The sequence below is a fragment of the Leuresthes tenuis genome, unplaced genomic scaffold (assembly GCF_036924035.1).
Source record: "Leuresthes tenuis unplaced genomic scaffold, fLeuTen1.0.hap1 SCAF_12, whole genome shotgun sequence".
In the NCBI taxonomy this organism is placed as follows: domain Eukaryota; kingdom Metazoa; phylum Chordata; class Actinopteri; order Atheriniformes; family Atherinopsidae; genus Leuresthes; species Leuresthes tenuis.
The window spans coordinates 21,866,444-21,891,883 of NW_027325366.1; the positions used below are offsets into that span (position 1 = coordinate 21,866,444).

Sequence of the window (25,440 nt, forward strand, 5' to 3'; positions counted from 1 at the left end):
TTCAATATTACCATGGAAGGTACTATATTACCTCAATGAGTACCTCTGTTACACTTCTACTGCTAGTCATATGGATGGATTACTGAACAGGCCAGAAAAGCACAGGAGTCCAACAGATCAGGGTATCCTAGTTTATAGTCTGGTCCTGGTTATGTCTGCAAAGGCCTTTTATTTTTCATCACTCAAAAAAAAAAAAAAAAAAGAAACAAAAAAAAAACCCATGACCTGAACTACATATCAAAAAAAGACCAAAAAGATAAATCAAATGATGCAAAGGTTGTAAACACAAAAACAGGCCAGATTACCACAGAAAAAGCATAAGGGCCTCAAATACATTGCTTATGTTTTTAAGGTGGGAAGTCTTTAACATGCCTGTTCCCAGAGCCTGATGTTTATAATACAGTAGTGGGTAGTACTATAGTATGTGAAAGGCAGCATACTCAAAGCAGAGTAATATACAGTATTTCAGTATACTTGTATCGTACTGAGAATTCAAAGATGTAGTCAAGCCACTTGCCCAGATGCTTTTTTCTAAGTTCAGGGACCTTGCATAGAGGAGCTACGAACCGTTAGTGTTGTGCTTTAAATTTAATTCAATTCAATTTGTCCTTAAAGACATGTACTGTACAGAATCAGGACTTGTCCATCTATACACATAATGAAATGCTTGACATATACAATATGTCAGTATATAAAGTGTTTTTTTTTTTTTTTTACAAATTCTTCGATTATAGCAAATTTTTTCTAGAAATATAGTGACTACAGGTAGCAGGCACAGGGCGATCCTCACAAGATGGCTCTGAAATCATTACTGAAGACTCATCTCTTTTGCTCAGTCTTCCTTTCAAATTGAAGAATTTAATCTCCTCGCAGATGTTTTCAGTTATTTTTATGATGTATCAATTATGGTTGTTTTATTGTATTTTCATTCTGTGAAGAACTTTGGTCGATTTGACTTGACTTTCCTAACATGCAACACGTCATGACATACCTTCATGTTTTCTGTAGTGCAAGAAACTAAATCAACCTTTTTTTTTCAGTACATGGTACAATAGGTTGAACCACTTTTAATAAACTTCCCAAAAAGTAGAAAAGCTAAATATTCAAGCTAAATATTAAAACACCCGATCAAATTTTCTGTTTTGCCAGATATAATAAAGTCCTTACATTATAACGCAGTTGCACAATAGTTTAAAGCCTAAATTATGCACACTTGAAAATACGACAGTGCTGGAGAAGTTTTGTAGTTCTGCATTTTGGCCACAAGATGGCAGCTCACTACACACTAATGACACCCCCCCTCCCCTCCCCAATCATTTCTAACACAAAAGTCATACTGAGAACTTCGTGTTATTTTTTTTTTCTTTCTTTCTTTCATTATTTATTTCCCATCTGGGATAAAGACAGCCAAACGAAAATCCTTTTTACCATGTGTGGACGGGGGTCTTGAATTTGAAAGATATTAGTCTAAAGGTGTTTGCCAAGGCAAGTGTTTAATTTTAAAGGTCTCTTACATCGATCAATTATCTAGTGTTATATTTGACCTTGTAATTGTAATCATTCCTGAGACAATAGTTCTACATTTCAGGGATGTTCTAAAATTATTCGAAGCCGAATAGTGAAAGAACAGAGAAATAAAAAAAGTAGCTTATCCATTGAAAAACATGAAGACGCGGAAATCTTGGGACGGATTTTCGGTTTTGTAGTTCCAGAGGGAGTTTAACAGCAAACCCAGTTTTCTTCTCTAAATCTAACAGGATGTGTGTGTGTGTGTGTGTCGCACATGATGATACAGGGGGATTTGCGTTGAGGCTCCAGCGGGCAGCAGCAGCTCTGCTGCGGCTGATTCCTGGATTATAAAACCATGATTGGACGGACCAAGTCACGTTGTCCGTGAAGCTGTCAGTCTGATGCTGCACCATTGTTCCCTCAGTAGCCGGAAGAAGTGCTTCTTTTAGCACTGCTGCATGTGCCTATTTCGCCGGTCAGCCCAGTACTATTGAGGGGATCTGGTACCGGTTTTAGTGGCCTGTCACTAGTGGAGGGTTTCCGCAGGTTAAAACCGTGCCATGGTTTAGAGGAAATTCTGGGAAGTCCATTGAGAGCAGCGTGGCGTGACTATGAGCGGCTGGATACTGATGATAGGAACAAAATGAATGGTGAGTATGACCAATTACAGGTTATACGCCTGCATTTAAACACACGCACACAAGATGGAAAACACATAACCATTTTATTTGTTTTACTTGCCATTTAAAGTAAATTGACGTTTATGCGGTTCTCTGCTGTTTTGTTACTTCTTAATGCAGCAGGAACCCATCCCTGAGTGCTCCATTTGTCAAACTACACTGGGCACCACACCTCAGCTGTCACTCTACTTAATGTGGGACAACTGCTACAACTAAATGGCCATTTTAAATTAGATAAATTGCTCAACAACAATGATCCATTTGATATAGTAGATACATAATTCAAAATGTTGCCGTCGTAAGAAAAAGACAAAGAATCAAATGAACCATGCCTGTTAGAGCTCGTATGTCTTTGTGAATTGTTTCTGAAGGCACATGTGCACCACACAGCCTGCTATATTAGAAATCAGCTTGCTGTTATACGGCCAACTGAGCTTTCATGCAAACCAGAGACACAGACTTTGTATAGAACAGGGAGAGGACCCCGGGGACACCCCCAGCTCCCCTCCACCCCTCTGTTATAAAAGAACGAATGACTCACAGAGGCTTGAGGTGAAGTTCTGTCGATCATTTCTATGTCAATACTAAAAATTCAAAGTTTCCCTGACAAAGCCTGTGTACTTGTGTTGTGATAACAACAAGCGTAACAGAATAATTACTTGGTGTGCATCTTGTTTAGACGCTTTGCATCACACATCTAACAAACAGTATTAACCGTATTTCCTCAGGCCATGTTGAGCACGATCCCCTTATAAAGTGAATAGTTTTACGCTGGCTGAAGGAATAAACATTGCATTTGTTTCTCTCCTTTGTTCTTCACAGAGCAGAAGTGGATCGTTGCAGTGTAACACATTTAGCTAAAGGTAAGATCAGATCTTGGCTTTGCTGTTTCAAATATCACGTTGTCAGTCTTCACAACACATTAACATATTGAATTCATGCTTGCAAGATACACCACGGTGTTCAAAGCTCACACAACTGTTGCTAAGATGCCACAAAGGACCCTCAGATAACAAGATATGATGCGATGTTGGTGCAGACAGCAGTGTTTAGTCAATAAAGACAGTTGCTATTCTCACTGAATTATACTACAGAGATGCCTCTGATATCAAGATGATGAAAAGATGTATTCATTCCAGACTGGGTTGTATTATGTTTTTTTATATTTATTTTTTGTCTTTAAATAAACCATTGGAGCTAAAAAAAAAAAAAAAGAAGAAGAAAGAAATCTCATTATATTTCAAGGCAGTAAAGATGGAGAGCGTTTTGCTGTTGCCATTCATTTGATTTGTCAGGTTGCCTATACAGTAGACTTGAGCGTGGCATCATCGTTGTCTGAGAGCACTGCCTTCTGCATTGTTCTTCTGCCGGTCTCTTTCGGAAATAAAGAGTCCAACAGTCTGCAGCTGCTTGCAAGCATGCAACACGCAGTTACACAATTTTCATACCTGTGGTTGAGATTTGAAAGGTGAGGAGTTAGGCTGGTTGTGTATGTGTGTGTTTGGAGAGTGGGGCCTCTCTCCTCTGGACTGTGTGGTTTCCCTCTTTAAATTCATCTGTTTCCTCAGTCTATCAGCACCCAGTCCTCTACTGGGAGCAGAATTTAATTAATGCTTGTGGCACAGAGTTAAAGGACACCGAAACATTAAGAAGATGTATTTATTTGTGAAAAGCTGCATCATTAAGCTGCCGGCTTATTTTGAAGATGTGAATCAGCCATGCTGGTATTACATACTGTAGCACAGATGGCCCAAGCTTGATAACAGTAAATGTAGTCCATTAAAGATTCACAGGAGAGGTGTTATGGCTTAGCAGCGCTAAGGAGAGTCTCTCTGCAGGAGGCTGATGTGGGTGAGTTGTCTGTGCACAAAGGTTCACACGCGTGGATGAATCTATTTTGTTTCCTTTCATGAGGAACAACAAGACTTTGGGCTCTTAGCTTGACTTGGAGGTTCACAGAGATTTGCCAAGTTAGGTTGAAAGTCACATCGTAAATTGCTGTACAGAGCAGTGGTTTTTTTTTTTTTACAATGCATTTGTCAGGCAAAAAGTCAAAATGTTTGAGTGGTAATTGGTATTGTGCTTTCTGGTCTGCCCTTTTTGAACTCTTAATTCTTGGATTATATAATTAATGGGCTGTCATGGAAGAAATGTGTAAAATTCTCTTTTTGTGTTTTTCCATTTCACTAAAAAAGTATCCCACAAAGCCAGAAAAGGAACCATTAAAGGGAAATTATTCTGTTTGAGAAAGCCACCCCCTCTTCTTTCTTCAAAGACTGTAACAGTGAGTTATAAATGTAAAATTTTAGAACAAAGGATTATATTAGAATTAGATTGAGGCAATAAAAAACAGGGAATTACTCATTTTTATAAAAATTATGTTCATGCAGCTTATGTAGAAGTTAAGAACATTGTTATCCATGCAATCATGCAGAAATGACTTTAAAGGGTCAGTGTTATGCAAGAATTAGAAGATTTCCCTTTAATGGTGAATTAGATTTTCTGCTATTTAAAAAAAAAAACCCTATCATTTAATGTAATTATTCAGGAAGATGACAGGCGGGTGGATTCAGCGAGCCTTGCTGACAAGACAGCTGTTTTTGTAGCATGTCATATACACTCTTTTCTGACAAAAAAGAGTAAGAAATTGGCTTTCTCAATAATTCTTCTTTCCATATTCCAGATTCAATGTGCTTTTCATTAATTGTCATCGCACATTTTAATTGAGGCTTCTCTTCACAAACACCGAATATAAATTGTAGAACTGATGAAGTATACAGTCGGTAGGATTTGAGTGTGAACTAATATCAACCCTTTAGATTACATAGCAGCTTTGTGAGCCTCAGCAGGGTTCATGGTGCCAATTTAGAAGCTTTTGATGCGACTCTTTTTGTGTGTTTGGCTCCTTTCTGGCTGAGCTGTGCTTGGCTTTCACGGTACAGGATTGCACTCTCTTGAGATGTTGCCATGACACCTATTTGGAATGTTTTGTCTGTCGCCAACTCATCAAATGTCAAGAAAAAAAAAAGAAAGAAATGTACATCATTTTCTGGTTTAATGAGTTTTGCTTGTTAAATTTATGGTAAAACAAGACAAATGTGAGAGCAAAATACTGCATTTCATTTAACATAATTGTATATTATTATATTACTTCATGTAAAACTACTCTGCTGACATTTTGACTGGATGTCTTCGTTAAAGAGATAATGTCCCTCAAGAGAGTTCCTCGTTAAACATGTAAAAGAAAATGACGTGCTTTTAAGACGTGTGCTCATGAGGTCTAAGTCAGTTTTAGAATTATGATCAGTGGTTTCTTCCTTTCTGTGGCTGTCTACAACATATAAAGAAAAACACAGTTTTCCTCTCAAACTGCATTTCATTAACAAAAACGTGAGTTTTTCAGGTCTGAAGGTCTTTGCTACCAATATTATAGATAATACTTTTTGTGCAATGGAGATAAGTGTGCTGGTGCGTTTTTCTTTTATTTGTTTTTTTCTAAATATTTGACTTCACATAAGCTATTTGATCAAGTAAGAGACACTCATTTTAAAGAAAAATAGTTAAACAACAATTAATCTTAACCTCTTGTTGTTATTAAATTGAATTATTGATTTTATGGCGTACGCTTGAATTATTGTTACAATTTCTTCTTGATTTTGCAAAACATTTAGCAGAAAAAGGCTCCGGAGAAGTGAAATAGTTTTCCAGACTTACAGTCTCAATGAATTCTCACAAAAAACTTCCAGGCAACATCACGGTCTTTAATAATGATCTCACAAATCAGAATCAGCTCTAGCAGCACCTTCATTGAGTCATTGAGACATGAAAACATCCTCATAGGATTGGAATTACTAACCTGTAACAATTCTCACATAAAACTATCGTATTATATCACTATAAGTCACCGCACATTGTACTAGCATGCAGTGTTGGCCTGCTTCACAAGTTTCCTCAGATAACAGTGTGAATGTTTTGCATATAAGGAAATTATTCAAGATCTCTACAAGATACTGGCTATATATAAATGATAAGGCCTGTCTGCAGAATATGAACTCTACGTCCCACAGCTTTCCCCAGTCTGTGTGAAAGATAAAAGCAGCCTTGTCTCTAAGAAATGCTTTGGCAGTTCCGTTTCTGCCAGCAAACCAGCTTTCGCTAACTTTCTGGTGGCATGGGAAAATATAGTCATAAATAAAACATAGAGGCGTGAATAATTTAGGTATGCATTGTGATTGACATGAGGGTGAGAGTACCTGATTATGCCTCCACAGTGTGAGACTTGAATTACAGCAAATCAAAACATCAGTGTGAATGTGGAGCGTCTGCCTCCCTGCTTGTCTGCTGTTGTGTATTTTGATCGCTGCTTGTAACGAATAATGGCTACCGAGATGTTGGATGAAATGTAAAGATCCCGCTTTCATTTTTGCGCGTTTTTCACTAAAACACTGCTAATGCTGTTTGGTGTGAAGGATTTTACAAACTTGCCTGGAGAATAAAAAAAAAAAAAAAAGTTCACAAGCTCAGAGCTATCAACAAGTACGTGGCAGAATATCAGTTTTATTATTCAGGATGTGGCTATACACTACTACTCATCAGACCGGCAGCCAACTCCAGCTCATTGTGATTAACTGAAATGTAACGGTGAAAGTGGTGCATTCATAAGTGTAGCAGAGCAGTGCACGTTTGGGTACACGCATGTGGTTAATCAGGAGCCATGCTTCCTTTATTGTTCTAAGAGAAGGAAGAATAGATCAATGACTCCCAGTGCTGTAGTTGCAAAGGAGAGGCTGCAGCAGGCATCACCAGGCTGCAGCTCCTCCGTGTGCTGAGTGCTGAGCAGTGGGCTGCGCTCCCTCCCACCCTCCTGCGTCCCCTCCCCCCTCTTCCACCCCTCCACCCCCTCTTTCATGTGTGTGGAGCAGATCTGTCTGCAGCCTCAGGCAAGTGCAAGTTAACAAATGTACAGAGCGCATGTGAAGTCTCATTTGCATAAATCTGTAGATGTTGCAACGTTTCCTTAAATGGGTTCCTTTGTGTTTAATTGTGGGATATTTTTTTTTCTCTCTTTTTTTTCTCAACACGCACATTCTTGTGTAATTCTTTCAAAGCCAATTGAGAGTGGAGAAGAATGCAACTGACAATTATTTATTTGTACAATTAGCTCATCTGACCAGCACTGTTTTCTAGCTGCAGCTACACATTTTTTAAGCATGTTTTGAGTGTAATTTTGCACATAGATTATTTTTCTGCTGCTGCCTTATTTTTTTTTTAAATAATTTTTTAATAAACAAGTGATTCTCCTTTTCATATTTGGTGCGTGGTCCATGTGACTGTGTCCTCCAGAGACAGAACACAAATGTTTGTTAAATTTTCCACGAACATGACTGTTGCACATGCACATTAAAGCAGATGGCCCCTGACCTCTCACAAAGAAGCCTTTGCCTTACCCTTTCGACAAAACGGCTTCAGTGAATATGTAAGCGTGTGTTTGTGTTCTCTCAGCGACCGGGATCCTCCACTGACATCATCTGTAGCTGTATAATCATCCAGGCCACAGCCTCTCCTCAAGGGAGCCCAGCTGAGACCCGGGTCTTTCTCTCTCCCCGCCTCTGTGTCTGTATTTCTCTTTGCCGTTTATGGCTGAGTGCGACACCCGTGATGGATGAGTCCGACATACAACCTCAGACTGGCTGCTTGGATGAGGAGCTTTTGTGGTTGCAGGGACTCTCTATGCTCTGTGTTCCAATCCGTTCCCTTTACGGGAATGCACCCTCGGTTATTCAGGCAAGTCTGCTGCCGTGAAAAAAGAAATTATTCTCGAACTTAGAAGGAAAGAATAATTGATAAGCAAAGATTTGCTGAACCATCTGGGCTCTATAAATGTGTACTTCTTCACAGCAGAAAACACTTGTAGGCTGTGATGAGGCCAGCCATATTGAATGACATGGGCATTTGGCAGAAGCAGACAGAACAAGGAAGCTAATTTTCCTACAGTCTATATCGATCTATACCCATTCAACATTACCCCTCCTCCCACTCACAGTTGCTCCAGGAAGACTGGTCCTCCTTGAGGGACTGTTTTCTAAAAATGCAAATAGTATATACATGCTTTGTATATAACTGATTATTAATCATTAGACCACCTCAGGAGGTTTTTCCGACTTAAATCAATCCAAGCTTCACCAGCCACTTTTGTCTCTGGGTCGTCAGCTTGCAAAAAGCTTGACTTTTGTTTTTTTTGTTTTGTATCTCTGCTATTTCCTGCTCAGCAGGTGCCATGCACTTGGCTTACTTGAGTGTAGCTCCAAGGGATGGCAATGAGTGTCACGACTACCCCACACAATGCTTTTCACGTGTAGGATGCTTTTCCGAAAATTCGTCCAGAGCTTGGAAAGTCTAGAACAGCTGTATTAGGACTCCGATTCAGTCACTGATACTGTGTCTCTGTGAAGCCAGCAGATCAGCCTTCTGAGCGAGAGAAAATCACTCAGCAAGCACAAAAACACCAAATCTTGCCAAAACCTATCAAAGCTATCAAGTGAACATGCCCGGGGTGTAGTTTTTACAAAAATGAATGTGGCATTTTTAGAAGCCTGGCTGCCAGTTTTTCTTCAATTCATCCTCTTGTTTCCCTGAGATAAGTGCTCCAGGTATATGGGCAAGCTTAAGCGCAGCCTCCCAGCCACCCTAAGCAATTAACTAAGATTAGCTTAAAACTGCAGTTGGACGCCTTGATGCAGGTTCAATCATAACAAAGACCTAACCTTTCCTAACCTGAACCTATCAGTTGTAGTAGTCACAAATATGTGTCGACCATTCTAGTTCTTTTGCAAAATAGTTTAGTGTGATCTTAATGTTGGAGTCTTTTAGACTGATGGCTGAAACAACTGTCTGGCATGCAGACAAGAGTGCTGCCTAAATGTCTTTAAACTAACGGTCTTGTTAGAAAAAGCAATTTGCTTCTTCTTGCATACTAGAATAAGAAATGTATTCTGTGTCAGTATCATCTTTGGAATAGAGAAAAACTTCAGAATATGATGATCCACTGACAATTCGCTGTATCTGTGGCCTACAATATGCCCATATCCTTTACTCACATATACATCTGGAAATGCTCAGTGGGCGCACTGCAGGTCATTGATCTCAATGACAGCAGTTGACATGATGATCCGTATATACTGCAGCTACCATAACTGCAGTTTTACTGTAGGTGATGCTCACCTTATGAGACTCCTGCAGATGACGAGATGTGATATGATTTTTACACCTAGAGATGGGTTCCTTATTAACAAACATCACTCGATGCATTTGCTGTAGACATACTGTACAAGATATGACCGAGAACTAGAAGAGTGGCTTGTTCAAATTTTTGATTATATCAATAAGTACGTTACCAATCATACAGAGAAATAACCAGGTTCCAACACTATTCTTGACAACAAATGGTTTGACGTTTCCAAGTTAGCAGCTGCATGGCACAGCAGCACATATGTCATGATATTTTACTGAGGAAAATCTGCGCACATCAAATCCTTAGAAACAAATAATTATGTTCTCACTGTTGTTACAAGGGATAAAGTCTAAAACGCGAGCAGAGTTTTGCATTTTGAGACACAAAGGGTCTGCAGAGACTTCTCTGCATTTGTGACCTAATGCACCCCAGTCGACCCTTTTTCCTGGCCTGGATCCACCATTTTCTCGTGCTCTTGGCAAAAAAGGCAGTGGGTCCCTTTAGAATATTGAACAATTTTTGACCATCCTTTTTTACTGCCTTGTCATCTCTGGACTTGGTTCTGCCAAGCAAACTGGCATCGGCACTGCTTTCTGCCCCTTTACTGCATCTACCCCTCTGTGTTGACATAAAACCCATCCATTTGTGTTTTACTTTGAAGTACTTTTTTTTTAGTTAGGTAAACCACAAGTGGACCTGAACTCAAAGTTTAAAACAAAACCAGCCGTCTTCAAAGTGCCATAAGACTTGTGTGTCACCTTCATCTATCTTGGTCTAAGTCTAAACCTAATATGGATGGTGAAAGAATCTGCCATCTGGGTTTTGTGGTATTGAAGATGATGTGAGATTGCTGTATTGGGCAATGAGTTGGATTAAATGAAGGTGATAAACAAGGTGGGTGCAATGACTCAGGCTCTCTTCACTCCAGCTTCTTTCTTAGCTACTTATGTTTTCATGAACCAGAGAGTTCAAAACCAAACCTTTTGGACTGGTAATTTGCGTCTCACCGTTGCATTTTTAACACGACACACACAAACCCTGGCCCTGAGTCACTAATGTGTCTGAAAGACACAAAACTGACTGCTGTATTTTCCCTATTAAACCATAGACTCTGTTTGAAGATGTCATATTTTTGCAATTTACTTTTTATTTGTGGCGTTTAGCAAGTGACTCCAATTACTACACATGGCTACACATGAAATGAGATCATTTCTAAACCTTTCTTTGTTTATTTTTTGCCTGCTGTCTTCAGTTGCCTTTCGTTCATATGAGAGAGCCTCTTGAAGTCAGAGCAAATATAGGTCACCATTGCAATGGTGCAATGGTGTAACAACTGCCATCTCTCCAGCTCATGTTTTGCATTTTTATGTAATAGGGAGCCGTATATGTGTGTGGCTTATGGGTAAATCATTGAAACAAAGGAGATAGATATTTTACTAACACAACATCAGAGGTTGTGGAGAACATGACCAGGGGACCAATCAGGTTGTACAAAACTCATCAATGTGTTGTGTCTGCATTTTTCATAGTTCACTCACATCAGTTATTTAGAACAATAAGTTGCATTTTGATTACAAACTTAATTTCATTTGATGGCCTACTTTGGGATTATCTTTTTTTTTTTTCACAAACTACTGAGTTAGAATTATTTGATGTGCCAGCCTTCTGGATAGATGGCTAATAATTTATCAAATGTTCAAAGTCCATGTTAATATGTTACATTGAATTTGACAAATGCAAACGTTTTTCAGATGACAGAACAAGATATTTGTATGGTCCACCCACTTCCACTGTGCAAATATGGATGCAGATGTATTTGAAGATAGAGACATAGTTTCCAGCTTTGGCTTCTTCCCTTGCCAGGTACAACTAGATTACACAAATCCATCAGGAATGAATCACTGTTGCTCCTGTTCCCACCTATTAGCATGAGTAAGTCACTGGCATTGATTTTTTTCATGCAGTCTTTGAGAGGGGAGAGAAACACCCTCATATGACCCACACATAATAAGTGTAAAATAATGATAATATAAAAAAAAAAAGAAGATAATGACAGCAGCTTTTCGCTGTGTATTGTGCATTCGCTGCTGCAGTTATGTTCAAATGCTTACGTGTTTTGTCGGCATTCAGATTTAGCTGTACTAGCCAACCATGAACGTTGAGTGCTTTGCATGCTCTGTCACTGTACAGTCAGTGCTTTTCTGGCTTACAGAAATACGTACAAAATGATTTCATACCGTGGTGATGTTCTCAAATTTACGATCATCTTTGGTGGTTTGCAACATGGATGAAGGAAGAGTGCAGTGGTGTGGAGCTGAGGCTCAGCGAAGACTCTGGAGAGGATGCAGATGACTGCAAGGGCAAATTGCATTTGTATTCTTGAAACTGTATTGTAGACTCTTGTTTTATTGCTATTTTTATGAACTACCTGGTTCACTCATGACAGATGTACTTTAGCGCTTTAGAAAAATTATATGTGAGGACCTTTTCAACACGGGCAATTAATCACTGATTTTGTCATCCTTTTCTAGAATATATAAAACTCATTTTCCTATTGCACGATAGGCAAGAGAAGGACAGTATACTGTACAGAATGCCATGGTTGTGCTTAGAAAATTGTCTTTGTTTGCAATGACCGTAATACTGCATTGGCTGTCTGGGGGAAAAAAGCATCTAGGCTCAAAGCTATCCTGAAAGAGGAAGTGCCAGACCTTTTATGTTGACATATGATCCAACTGAGTACAAGATGGGATCGTAGCTCTTTGACTGCACAAGCCGAGGCCCCACTAACTCTTCAGCAGAACTTCCGGGCATAGGAAACGTCAAGAGCACATTTACTTCAGTGCAGATAAATCTTAGTTCCTGTGGATGAGGTAGTTTAAGTTGATGTCAATCTCTCTCAACTATGCAGCATATTTACAGCAGGTTTTGCTGAAACTGTCCCTTTTGTTAATCTTTCTTCATGACATAGCTTTATGCTACTTTTTAAAAATGTTCTATTGATTTAGGTTGGAATTTTTGTTTGCTTTTCTTTGTGGTTTTGGTACCTCCCCCTTCTATGGTGTTTTTCTTGGCATCAGTTGTTTCCTCATTTCTTTTTCTTTACCCTACTCTCACCCCTTTCCAAATCTCATTCTCATTTTCCCCCTCCCATTCCCTGTTTCCTTCTGAATCCCCTCCTCTATGCATTTCTCTTAGACCCCCTTTGCCCCAATTTCCCACTGCCCTGCATTTCCCACATACCTCCCCTCACCAATTTCTTCAACATTTAGTTTTTTTTTCCCCCTCTATACCTCTCTCTCCTCACCCCCTCCCTGCCCTCCTTACCTCCCCAGCTCATGTTGGTAAAAATATCTGCAGACAGCAGTAGCAGTGGCACGCCTGACTCTCTCTCTCAGACATCCCACCCATGTGATCTCACAGGCTGCCTCTGCTCTGCTCCACTCTGCTCCAGTCAGGCTTCTGCCTTTCAGCCGGCTGCAACTAATGAGCCTTTGTGTGGCCAAAGAGAGAAAGAGAAGCAGAGAGCAACACAGTGACAGAGAGGGATTTAAAGTGAGAAAGACTGTCGTCTTGTAACAATAAAGCATATGGTACGACAGTGCGGTCAGAGCTGGAAAATTACTAGTCTCCCTCACTCTCCTGCACCCTTCTTTCTCATGCCCCTGGAGCTCAGGGGTCGCTGCAAGTCAGTGGACTGAAACAAAATGGGAATCTCTTCATTCATCATGTTTCACCTTTTTTGAATAGCCACGTCTGTGACTGTGTAGCTGCATTGCTGTGAGAAGAGGTGAAAGGAGTCACTCTCTGCCAGTGGATACAGGTCAGTTGTTCCTGTGAGAGATTGAACACACACACGCATGTGCACACACACACACACACGTGTAATGTTGTCACAGCAGGACTGATGTGTCATGACGTGCTCCAGATGCCACAGGCTTGTTGGCATCACTTGGGATGAGCGTTTCGAGCCTCGTTTGGTCAGATAGTTTTTTCATGATTGTGAGAACTTTGTGAATGATGATGGTGGAAATGATTGTGTTTGGGATGCAAGTGTGCTACAAAGCTGTGAGCACTGTTGATTAAGGGAAGGAGTTGGTGTCCGTACTTGATGTGTGTTCACACAGAGGCAAACACAGGGAGGGGCTTTCCATGTTGGCTCTTGCTGCATTTTCATTGGGATTTTCTTCCTCTTACAATAGTATGTGCTGCCCAGCCATGATTAGTGGTAAGGCAACAGTGAAGACAAAGAAAGAGCTGTTGGAGAGGGGTAACAAACTATGTTTTTCATTAAGCCACAAATGAAAGAGGTTCACCCGAGATTACCCACAGCTCTGTGGTATATGATGTCATGCCCATTCAGTTTCAATATTTTGACTTTTAATGCTGTCATAGCAGAAAGCAGATGAATCAGTAACACATTAGTCTGAGGAAGGAATGACTGCAAATGTATGAACAGAATTTTCTCTGACATCAATGCTTTGTTGTTGAGTGTCCTCATACACAGTATGTAACACTGGAAATACGGCCATATGGGGAAGCACTAGTTATGAGAGTACATTAGAATCTCCATGGAAACCACTTTTAGTATCAAAGCCTTGTGCAGCATCAGCTAAGGGCGAAGCATACGAATATGCTTCCAACAATGGTTTCTAATTAGGACCTTCAGGAGGAAATGGACTAAAATTGCACAGGTCATATCTGGTGGAAATTTCCACTCCTGCTTGGCAGCAAATGAACAGGATTGTGAAATAAATCTGTTTCCAATGGGAGAGCAGCAGCTTTTTTTGATCACATTTTTAAATCTCACAAAACATAATTATGTAACCTTTTCCCTCTCTAGTTAATCTCAGTCTTGTCGTGCTCATTCAGAAGGGAGAGGAGATTCAGTTTCTTGTCAGCCAGTTCAGTTAGCTGCACAGACTGTAAAAGACAGCTCCATCTAACTCGGGATACAGCCACGTATTTCTCATCCAAATCATAATAAATTCTTTATCAAAAGAAATCTATTCAACGAGGTTAGCCTGACTGACTCCTCTCTCCTTCACTTTCTCCCACATGGAGGATGCCACACATTCCTTAGTTGTAGGTAGATATGTTGACTCTGGAGGTTCTCCAAATGCTGGTCGTGCCATGTCACTGCACTGAACAAGCACAGCCTCCAGGGAACAATGACCCTCTTGCTGGCACCACTAGTCCTCTCTGGGTTGCACCTCTCTCTCAGGCGGCATTTGCATCTGTAATGACTTGATAGCGGAGCCCAGATGAAACACTGAGGCTGTCTGTGAATGGAACTCCCCCACAAGCTGCTCTGGCAGTTAGACAGAACGGGACTGGCTGAAGATGCATGCTGTCTCTACTGATTCCAGGTTCTAAGAGAGAAAGCAGTGCCAGTCATAGCAATCTCTGTTGTGCCTCTGCAGCACTGTTGTATATCTAAATGTGATATGATGTTCCATTTACTGCTGTTAAAACTGAGGATTTAAGGTTTTTCTGTTTGATACACTAAAGCACTGTATTTTCAACCATTTGAAACTGGCCTTGCAACATCACAATGTACATGGTATTGATGGGAACAAACACATAAATCTGACTGGTGTGCCGTTTGATAGTTAACAGTGCAGCAGCATTAGAGACAGATTCAGTGTAATAGCAATTCGTTTTACTGTTTTTGACAGATGAGCCTGTCCTTGTTTATTTGTCTAATTGCATCATCAGTCAGGGGAAGTTAATGGACTCTCTCACTTGACATTGAAGGGGTCTGTTTCAAAAACCTTTGCATGAATGCCAGCCACAGACATTAAACTAGATATAAGGAGTGTTTTTCAGTATCTGTGCATAACGTTGCTGTACCCTGTCACTGTTATGGAGACTGACGGCACTGTGGTGGCTGTCACTGAAAGCTTTGTAGCAGTGATTATATCCACTGCCTATTTATTTCATTTTACAATGCCCTATGATACATGAATATTGGCTGCATTTGTAGAGGATTATAGGAGCAGTTGCAGCCTTTCACAGTATAGATTTTAGTTTTATGCTTCTGTGATTGTAACTGCTTTCACCTGAGGCCTTCTCTCTCTCTCTTTTTTTCTTTCTCTGTAGGAGGCATCTGATTTAAGTGAGGCTCATTAAAGATGTACAAGATAGTGATAGATCTACATGTCACTTCATGGGAATATTGTCACAATTGCATAGCTACATGGAAGTACATGGAAATGAGGGCATGCACCTGTGTTAAAAAGTACAACCACACTTCATGCCAATTTTGTCAGAATTTATTATTTCCTTTCAGAAAAATGACTGGATTTCTAATCCTGTAAGCTGCTGTGTTATAAATGTCCTGCCATTGGATGTTTTGAACTATTATTTAACTATTATGCAGCATTTATAGGTATAAATACAAACACTTTGTACTATACATATTATATACTGTACAACAGTTACTGCTGACAGGTAGCAGTACAAGACAAGTTAGTTCAGTCAGTCTTTTTCTCTAACCTTTCAATCAAAAGCAGTGGAATGAACTAACTGTAAGGCAGATGTAGTATGTAATTAGCAGCTTTCTTCTTCCCTCTCTGCTCCTTTGTGCCAAGGTGATCAATGGCCCAGGGGAACGCCTGGAAGCTGGGACAGCAGCAAGATAGATTCTGTGTGTGTGTGTGTGCGTGAAAGTGGGAGAGTCCATGTTGGTGGCTAATTGAGTGAGCTGAGGATTATGAAGGCCCTAAACTGGATATTAAATAATGCGTGGCCCCTTTGCTGTCTCTCGGTTTCAGGTGCAGATGCGGCGGGCCATGAGTGGAATACTGAAGAGGAAATTTGAGGAGGTGGAGGCCTCCTCCTCCCCGTGCTCTTCTGTGCAGGAGTCTGATGATGAGGTCTCCTGCAGCGAGAGTGGGGATAGCAGTGACAGTGTCAACCCCTCTGCCTCAGGTCCTTTCACCCGTGAGTGTCTGTCTTTTATATGCATGCATTATTCTTGGTGTGGCAAATGTGCGCTATTGACAAGATTAATGTCACCATTTCATATCAAGGGAAACAAAGCTGAAGCACCAAAAGGGATTTATAATCAGGATGTGAATAATTCTCAGAGCTACCGTAGTTTGATTTGCTAGCTCACAATCATTACAGGAAGCATGTCAAAGAAAACAAACCTGCATGTCTGTTGATAAGGGAGTATCATATGAATTTAGAATAGCAGCCGTGCATTAGAGAGAAGAGGAGGCAAGTGCTGTGATAAAGGGGAAGCATGCACAGGCAGCCTCCCTCATTAGGAGCAGCATCAGTGTGCAGGAACAAGCTGATCCAGTCTCAAACTGTGTGTGTAACACTGTTGGCACTGTACATGTACTGTAGATTAGCTACTCTGCAGTGTTACAGCTATATGCTAATGTATTGTCTAGACATGATGATAAAATTGGTGAAAGTTAGGGCTGTAGTTTCATGTCATAGTTATTAAGTAAAAAAAATGGTCCCTTATTTTTTTGATTTATATAATGTGGTGGAGAAAAAATTACTTGGATCCCACAGCGACATCTTCATAGGTCAGAAGCACAGCTGCTTGGCAATAATGAAGTCTATAACTACAATTCACGTGCCCAGCCGGGGAGGCTATCGTAATAAACAGCACAACAATACAAATATAAACAAGAGAAGGCACCAAGCCCTGTGCTTTATTTTGCAATTTTAACAAAATTTATCCTGAATTGAATGAGTTATTCCTAGAATACGCTTAGGGTAATTTATACCATTATTATTGATCCCTCCTAATCTTTTTAAGAATTTGCAATTTCAGAAAAAGTCAATAAAGTAAAATATCAGATCTTTGCTGAATTTTCATTCCCAATGTTAGTTCTGCCTGAAATAGATTTCCCTTCCAGAGTTAGAGCGCACCATCTCCCACATGTCCTCATATATTGTAGATATTGTTCCCACAAGGCTGCTTAAGGAAGTATTTTCTACAGTCAGCCCTGTTATATTACACATTCTTAATAATTTTCTGGCCATTGGTTCTTTTCCAAACAGTTTCTAACATGTTTATCTACTTCTAAACCTACTTTGGACCACTTATCTTTGAGTAACTACATACTAATCTCAAAACTGTCCTTTTTATTCTAATGTTTTGGAGAAAGTCATTTCTACACAGTTGATATAAATGTATGAGTGATAAAAGTGTTTTTAACAGCTTCCATTCTGGTTTTAGAACGCTTCATAGTGCAGACACAGCACTTGTTAAAGTGAGTAATGACCAGCTGCAGTGTGCAAATAGAAGAGACCGATAGATTTTAGTTCTTTAAGATTTAATTTGATGCTGTTGATCACATTTTTTCTTTATTTTTTACATTACCTCCTAAACAGCACAGCTCAGTTGCTGTGTGCCCCAGGGGTTAGTCTTAGGCCCATACCTCCTGGCCAGATCATTCAAGACCATATAACACAGTGATGACACTCAGCTGCACGTGGCATTAACACCAACAGATTCATGCAGCCTAGCTTATCTCACAACTTGTCCTTCTAACATTAGGACAAGTTACAGGAAACAGAAAACTTTCATTTTAACTTCGGTTTTGATGCTCAAGTCAGTCTTATTTTTTTCCAGCAATCATAAAAATCACATCTTCTTTCAATCTGCTGAGTTACAAAAAGTTCTGCATGCTACAGCTTGACTGCTGTAAGTCATCACGCACACGTCTCCAGTTGGTTCCAAACACTGAAGCTAAAATCATTAGCAGGACTTTTATTATTTTTTATATTATTGTTTTTTCCCGCTTTGCTATAGTTTTCCCACAAATTTCATGAAATCTTCAGAATTTTTACATATCCTTACAGACAAACAGACAAGCCACATCAAACTTAAAAATAGTCTCTTTTCTTAAACAGTCGGTCCTGCACTTTGCACCCTCTGCAAGATCTTTTATACTGGTATGAACACAAACTGGACTCATCAGTCATGTTCTTTTTGTTGGGCTACCAGTATCCTAGATTGGTTATGTGTTCACAGTATGTATTCGCACATTTCTTTTGTATGTGTTACTGCAATGATTTTGCAGCGCTTGCATGGTTGGGTTTCTTTTTCCTTTATTACACACCATGCTGGACCAAAACAATTATTAACCCCACTTTACTTTGGCAATAGAAACATATATCAGTCTTGTTACATCAAGAATAAAAAGCAGAAACATATTAAGTTTATAATACTCTAAAACAGAGTAAAGCAGCCCTATGTGGTTAAATTGATAATAGGGGGGGGGAAAGGTGACTATATTTTTTCTGTTGATCAGTTAAGCTGCTGTAGCAACCTTTTAAGTTGACTCAAATGAAGAAACAAGTACAAATGAGACCTGCAAATGTAGTTTTTTAAGATTAGGTCACTGCTGAGATTTGATTTGATGAAGATTTGTGTTGTGCAAATGTCACAAATGTCACTTATTACTATGACATTCCGCAGTAATTCTTGGCTTGAACTAAATTTGAATGAAAAACTACTGTCACAGTCAAAGTTAAATCAATTACAAAAGACAAGTTTCCTCTGCAAGTTCGCTGAGGTCATTTCTAATAAGGGAAATGTGCATGTGGAAAGATGACGGTAAATAAGATGCATCAGAAACGGCTACTTCATCCATCCATTGGGAGAAAACAATCGCAATAATGTGATTTCTAAAAGAGCAAAAGAGGGGAGTCATAAAAGAATGTGTGTTCATGTATGTTTGTTTGTATTTATATTTCATTTTTCAAAATGAAACATGTAAATAAATCCAAGCAAGTAAAATAAGCCATATTTTTGCTTTTGTGAATGGCAGGAGGCCTGATTACAAAGCTCTCCCCCTGCATAAAAAAAGGCTTAGAAACACAAGCGTTATGATGCACTTTGCCTCTGTAGTTGCTGGTAGGTGGAAGCTCGAGAAGGTCAAAAGCTACGCGGGAGCTGTGCGTGATGACTGTCTTTGGCAGGCAGATGAAACAGTAATGTTTTGAGTGGCTTTGATTTCCATCCCTTGATGGGGTTACGGTGAGAGTCAGTGTTGGAGCCTTTTAAAGGGTAGAGAAACACTTGTATGAAAAAAGGCTACATGTTAGATGTATTATACATTTAACTAATTACTGACAGCGACATCAAGATGTTTTGCATCTCTTTTTGCAGATAATGAAACTGGGCTCTGCTGAGTAGCATCAGCATGACATCTCTTCATTTGTTATGAAATGCGTTGTCCTTCTTGGATGGGGTGGAGAGCTGCTGGAACCAGATGGTTTCTATTTGTCTTGTCTGTCTGATGGGGGGTGAACTCTGGGTAATGCTGCCTCTGTGTGAACCAGCACTCTTCCTGTTCGGGCCAGGCAGGGGATTATTTATGCTCCGACTTTGCCCTCCTCTTTGCACCTCCCCCTTGTAGAGCTCTCCTTAAAAAGACACACTTGGGACTTGGATGTCAAGCAGCAGGGCTGAAAAATCTGTGCCAAGTTAAAGATATGAAAAAGCTTGTTGAAACGTCAGCAAGAAAGAATTTGCCATATTTTGGGCACTTGAGGACAATTCTTGCTCAAAACTGTGTCCCTTGTTGCATAAAAATAGTCACAAAACAGATTTTAAGGGGCTCGTCTCTAACATAAAGGATGATATAAATAATTTAAAAAAGCAGCGCTTATGCATACTTGATACTGTAATGTTCAGCTTTAATTCTTTCTGCATGGGATTAATGATTTGTCAAAAATACTTCTCACCAAAAATGACAAGTGCTTGCTGTGTGTCGCTTTTTAATTAATATTTCTTTTGCAGCTGATTCAATACTGAAGCGGGAGAAGCGCCTGCGAACGAGGAGGGTGCATTTTGAGAATGTGACAGTGTACTACTTCAGCCGGCGGCAGGGCTTCACCAGCGTGCCCAGCCAGGGAGGCAGCACACTGGGCATGTCCAACAGGCACAGCTGGGTCAGGCAGTACTCCCTGGGTGAATTTGCCCTGGAGCAGGAAAGGATCCACAAAGACATGCTCAGAGACCACTTGAAGGAGGAGAAACTTAACTCAATCAAATTGAGGGTAAAAGCTTTGTTAAATGTTGCCAAACAAATTAATCTTCTAAGTCACTCTGACCAGTGCATTTTTCAAGCTTGATACAGCAGATGAAATTTGTAAAGAATTTCTTCAGAAATATTCTTTGTTTCAAAGAAATACTTAAGCCTTTCATGTCTTGGAATTTCTTGGGAACAAAAAAAAAAAAACACATGTTAGAGCTTGTGAAATCCTAAAGCTTAACTGAAATACTTTGAACTTTAAATTTTGGCTTTTTTTGTGATTCTTTCAGACATCTTACAGAGGGTTAGATTTTAATTGTTAAGAGTTAATGATGATAAGAAATGTTCAGCTTTTATTTTTCTCCACTTTTCACTTTCTTGCAGTTACACGTTGACTGCTTCTATACAGTTTTGTATTGATGTTCACACAGAAAGTTATGCTTTGTGTTTACACTTTTGAATATAATACAGTCAGCATACAACCACTCACTATGAGCGACGCGTGACAATCACAACTAGAGATCAGATTTGACAAGATTAAATCCCTAAAGGATAAGACAAATCAAGGTTTTAGAGTGTTACAGATTATTGTTTTTCAACATAACAGGTTCACAATAAAAAATTGTATTTACTATGTTGAATAAAAACATCTGGCGCATGATAACACTGTTGTATTAAAAGGGGGTAAAAAAAAAAACAGTGAGTGCTTTATAAACAAATAAAACCTGGTCTCTGTGTCTCTGTCACGTTTTACGGAGAGCAAAGGCCAACCAACTTTAGCATAAAGCTCACAATGATGGGTACTGTAGCTATCACCAGTAATAAATCGTAATGCAGAGCAATAAAAAGCATCTAAGGGCCTCAGAGTGGAAGCAGAGCTATTCATGTGGAAAATGTCAGCATAATTCAAAGTCGCCTCAGTGAACGTTTACAATTTTGATCAAATACATAAGTAAATATGATTTATTCCTGTAAAAAAAATTCATCTTTTTTGGTTTTAATCTGTTTAGGCACATAATATCTGATTGATATTTATTTCAAGTAAAGATTTGTTTGTTTCCTTGCGGATGTTCAGTAGAATTTTAACACAATTCTTTGAAAAATTATGAGAAACTGAGTCTCAAAGAGAACTGTAAAAATGAACAAATTTCACTCAAAGATTAAAAAATTCCTACCGAAGTCGTATTAGAGTAGAATTTTAGGATTTCGCAGGGTCCGATGCACGCAATAAAAGTTTTCACGTTATATTTATCAAATTTTTTTTCCAAGAAAATCCACAACAGAAACTGTGAGGTTTAGGTAAGCTGGCATTGAATGGCCCAACTCTGAAAGTTCCTGTATGTGTTCCCATCTTCTTTTCAGCTGACTAAGAATGGCACAGTGGAGTCTGAGGAGGCCAACACGCTCACAGCTGAGGACATCTCTGATGATGACATCGATCTCGACAACACAGAAGTAGACGAGTACTTTTTTTTGCAGCCTCTCACCACCAAAAAGCGTCGGGCGCTGCTGCGCACCTCTGGGGTAAAGAAGATTGACGTGGAGGAGAAACATGAACTTCGGACCATCCGCATATCCAGGGAGGACTGCGGCTGCGATTGCAGAGTTTTCTGTGACCCAGAGACCTGTGCCTGCAGCATAGCAGGGATCAAGTGTCAGGTAAATCCCGTAATGCACATAATTTTATGCTCCATGTTACCTGTGAACACAGAAACTTTAATTTAAGGAGAAGGTTCAGGACTGAGTGGTTCATATAGTAAGGTAAAAGAAGCAGTAAAGTCTTGTGTTTCAACATGCATCACACTGTGAATGTTGTGGTTTTTTTTAAGGTGGATCGTATGTCATTCCCATGTGGCTGCACAAAAGAGGGTTGCAGCAATTCAACTGGAAGAGTAGAGTTTAATCCCATCCGTGTTCGTACCCACTTCCTGCACACCATCATGAAGCTGGAACTGGAGAAGAGTCGCGAGCAGCAGCAAACATCCCCAACCAATGGTTACCGTAGTGTTCCTAATGACCTGGGAAGCGGAAACCCTTATACGCAGCCGCAGGACAGGCTGGAGTACTCCCTGTCAGATGCTGTCCCACAGACTGCCAACATGCACCTGCAGGCTGCAGAGGAGATGGAGGAGCCATTAGAGGACGAAGATGAGGAGGAAGAGGAAGAAGACGAGGAAGAGGAAGAAGAGAATGAAGAAGATGAGGAAGAAGAGGAAGATAGTAGTAGTGTTTGCAGTGGGCTGTCTGACTCCAGCACTCAGAGCTTGGCTAACAGCGACTCTGAGGATGATGAGGTGGATGATGAGGATGCAGAGAAGACTTTTGAGGATGATATGGCGAGCCCAGCAGTTTCTCACACTGAAGTGGTGCCCTTGTCCTCTGTGTTGTGTTACAGCGATGACTCTGTGGCACACGATAACCACATAAACGGAAACTCTTATTTAATGAACTCTTCCTCGGCTGAGTACTATCAGCTGGAGAGTTCCAGCGCCAGCTCTAATGGCCAAACCAGCCAGCCCAGCCAACCCTACGGGGAAGCTTTAGCATTCCAAGATCCAGTCAGCACGACCAACGGCAGCATGGCCCAGGGACCATTCAGCGTAACTGCTGAGCAATACACGGACTATTCTAATCAAGCAGAGGAACAGTACACAACCAGTCACCATTATACTATGACTGGTGGTGCTCCCACTGCCTCTTTGACCTGCTATACATCTGACCAGAAGGTTTTGTCCAAAGCAGCATTAGTGGAACAGCCTGAGAACCAGAACCAGACACAGTTTCAAAACTACCTGAACAATAACAGTCAGGTTTCCTACAGCAGTCACAGCTCATGCGTGATGGCGACACAGCCTCCAAAAGAGTCAAGTGTTAATGGACATTCTGATCTGACCTTACTAGCAAATAATACTAAGAACCTTCCTTTACCAGACCATTGCCCTGAGGTCACAGCCATTTAAAAGGCCTCACCTTTTAAAGTGTTCTTTTGTTATTATGTCTTCACTTGAGTCCGACCAAGTGGTATTGCAAGGGAACATGATCATTGCCTTTTTTCATTAACGGACCTTAAATTTCAAAGCAATGTACGGCACCGTAACACATGTTCATCTGTAACTATGAAGCCATAGGTTTGTGACGGAAACGGTTTGGAGGAACTTTTCACTCTTGCACGTTTCTCCAAGACAGCGTTTGTGCTTCACTGCAAAATAGAACAAATGGAACAAAAACATCAAAACACAATATATGTCATGCTGTGCAATGTTTCCTGTAATTTCAGATGTAAACTTATTGTTTCAAGCAGATATTGTACTATAGATGGAACTTTTCTATGTCTGCTTTATTTGTCAAATGTTTCAAAAGGTTCAGTCAGTTTATTTATTGTTGCTGAGTTATACGTGTAAACTTCTATATTGTAAATGTTTTGATAAAAAAATTTGCATGCTGTTTTGGGAATCTCAGTGATATTTGGGGGGGATGGGGACACCATTGTTTTTATATATATATAAATATATATATATATAAAAAGTGTTGTTTTCATAATAAGCATTTCTCTTCTTTAATGTCATGACCTGATGCTTTTCTATGGTTTTGAAAAGCATGAAAAACCCTGAAGACTCTGGAATACAAGATGAACAGACCAACTCAAAGCCTTTTGCACTTATAGTATGTATCGAGGTCCAGTGGCATGCAGATGGTTTCAAATAACCTATCCTTGAGTCCCCACTTGTTCAGTTTTTGAATCATATACTTAGCATGTGTCACTGCAAATGAAGACTTATCCTTTTGGGCAGTTCCTGGAAACAGGGATATAAAAACAGTAGAAGAAGAAACTCTATGATTCATCGCAGACACCAAAACTCTGGATTTATCATTAAATGAACGTAAATGGCTTAATTCAAACAGTAACCAGTGGAGCTAAATTAAATGATCTTAACAACCAAGTAGTTCATTTACATGGATCCAATAAGGAAATTATTTGTTCTGCTTAAGTGCAATAGATGTCAACGGACTTTCCTTAATAGTACTTATTTGCATCTAAAGCACTACTTTGGATACACTACTTAAAAAAAAAAAAACTATCCTAGTTTTAGTAATTCTATATGGCAAAAACAAATGTTTAAAGTTGACAATCAAAGCTTATTTTATAAACGTGATTTTACTAATCAGCAAAAAAAAGTTTAAAAAAAAAAAAAAAGATCTCCTACTGTTCTGTAAGCCATTGAAAAATGTCTGAAAAGCCAGATATGAAAACTAACACTGCTTACCAAAAATGTGTAAATACCCTCAACATTTCGTGGACTGCAATAATTTCTGCGAGTAAGGCGGTTGTTCTTCGGTCTCTGCTCCTGCATGAATACTGGCATTTGCCTCTCTTTCAAGCTTGCAAATGTCTGTGACTTTGTTAAAATCAGAGTTCAACACTACAGCTTTGGTGGCTTTGTGTGTCGGTAGAGCATCTCAGACCTCGAGCCACTCTACATGGTACAGAGTAGGTGTACAAATCGCTTTCAGGCAATCAGTGGCATCAACATAGCCTATAGTGCTTATTAATTGTGCCAAAGCATATTATGTGAGAAGGCTAGATACAATGACAGTGCATCCAGTTAGAACTCCTGCGTTTGGGTTTAGTTTCCAGTATTTATTGCGAATGATATATTGAAATGTGTATTTATTGTGGTTTACTAAACAGTCTGTATTGAGTAAATTGCTTCACTATCTTAAAATTGTAATTTGTTTCATGCGCGTTGTGAGTTGTAAAGCTTCATGTGCCCGATTTGTTTAACTCTATTCCACGTTTGGTGAAATGCATAAGTTTTGCACAAAATGGTACATTTTTTTAATGTGTTTGGTTTCCAACTGTAAGTAAAGCCTAGATCATTCTTTTGTTGTTTCGTTTAAACATGATTTTCAAATAAATTTGATCAAAAATGATTCTGTGATGCAAGTCAGTTATGAAATAACTCACGTCGCTGTATCCAGTACATCATAGTTCTACCGCAAAGTGAGTTAG

At 39.7% G+C, this 25,440-nt stretch overlaps 1 protein-coding gene across 2 annotated transcripts; it reads left to right on the top strand.

Moving 5' to 3' along the window:
• The first annotated feature begins 1,868 nt into the window (after positions 1-1,868).
• On the top strand, positions 1,869-25,375 carry csrnp3 (cysteine-serine-rich nuclear protein 3). Of its 2 annotated transcripts, XM_072397094.1 has the most exons (6): positions 1,869-2,159; positions 3,012-3,052; positions 16,197-16,365; positions 20,195-20,454; positions 21,792-22,088; positions 22,259-25,375. In XM_072397094.1, exons 3-6 carry the CDS (start codon positions 16,203-16,205, stop codon positions 23,387-23,389), a joined length of 1,851 nt encoding a protein of 616 aa, XP_072253195.1. In that variant the 5' UTR covers positions 1,869-2,159; positions 3,012-3,052; positions 16,197-16,202; the 3' UTR covers positions 23,390-25,375. The 2 variants fall into 2 exon arrangements, with proteins under 2 accessions (XP_072253195.1, XP_072253196.1); XM_072397095.1 differs by lacking the exons at positions 1,869-2,159; positions 3,012-3,052 and adding an exon at positions 12,889-13,243.
• The last annotated feature ends 65 nt before the right edge of the window (positions 25,376-25,440 follow it).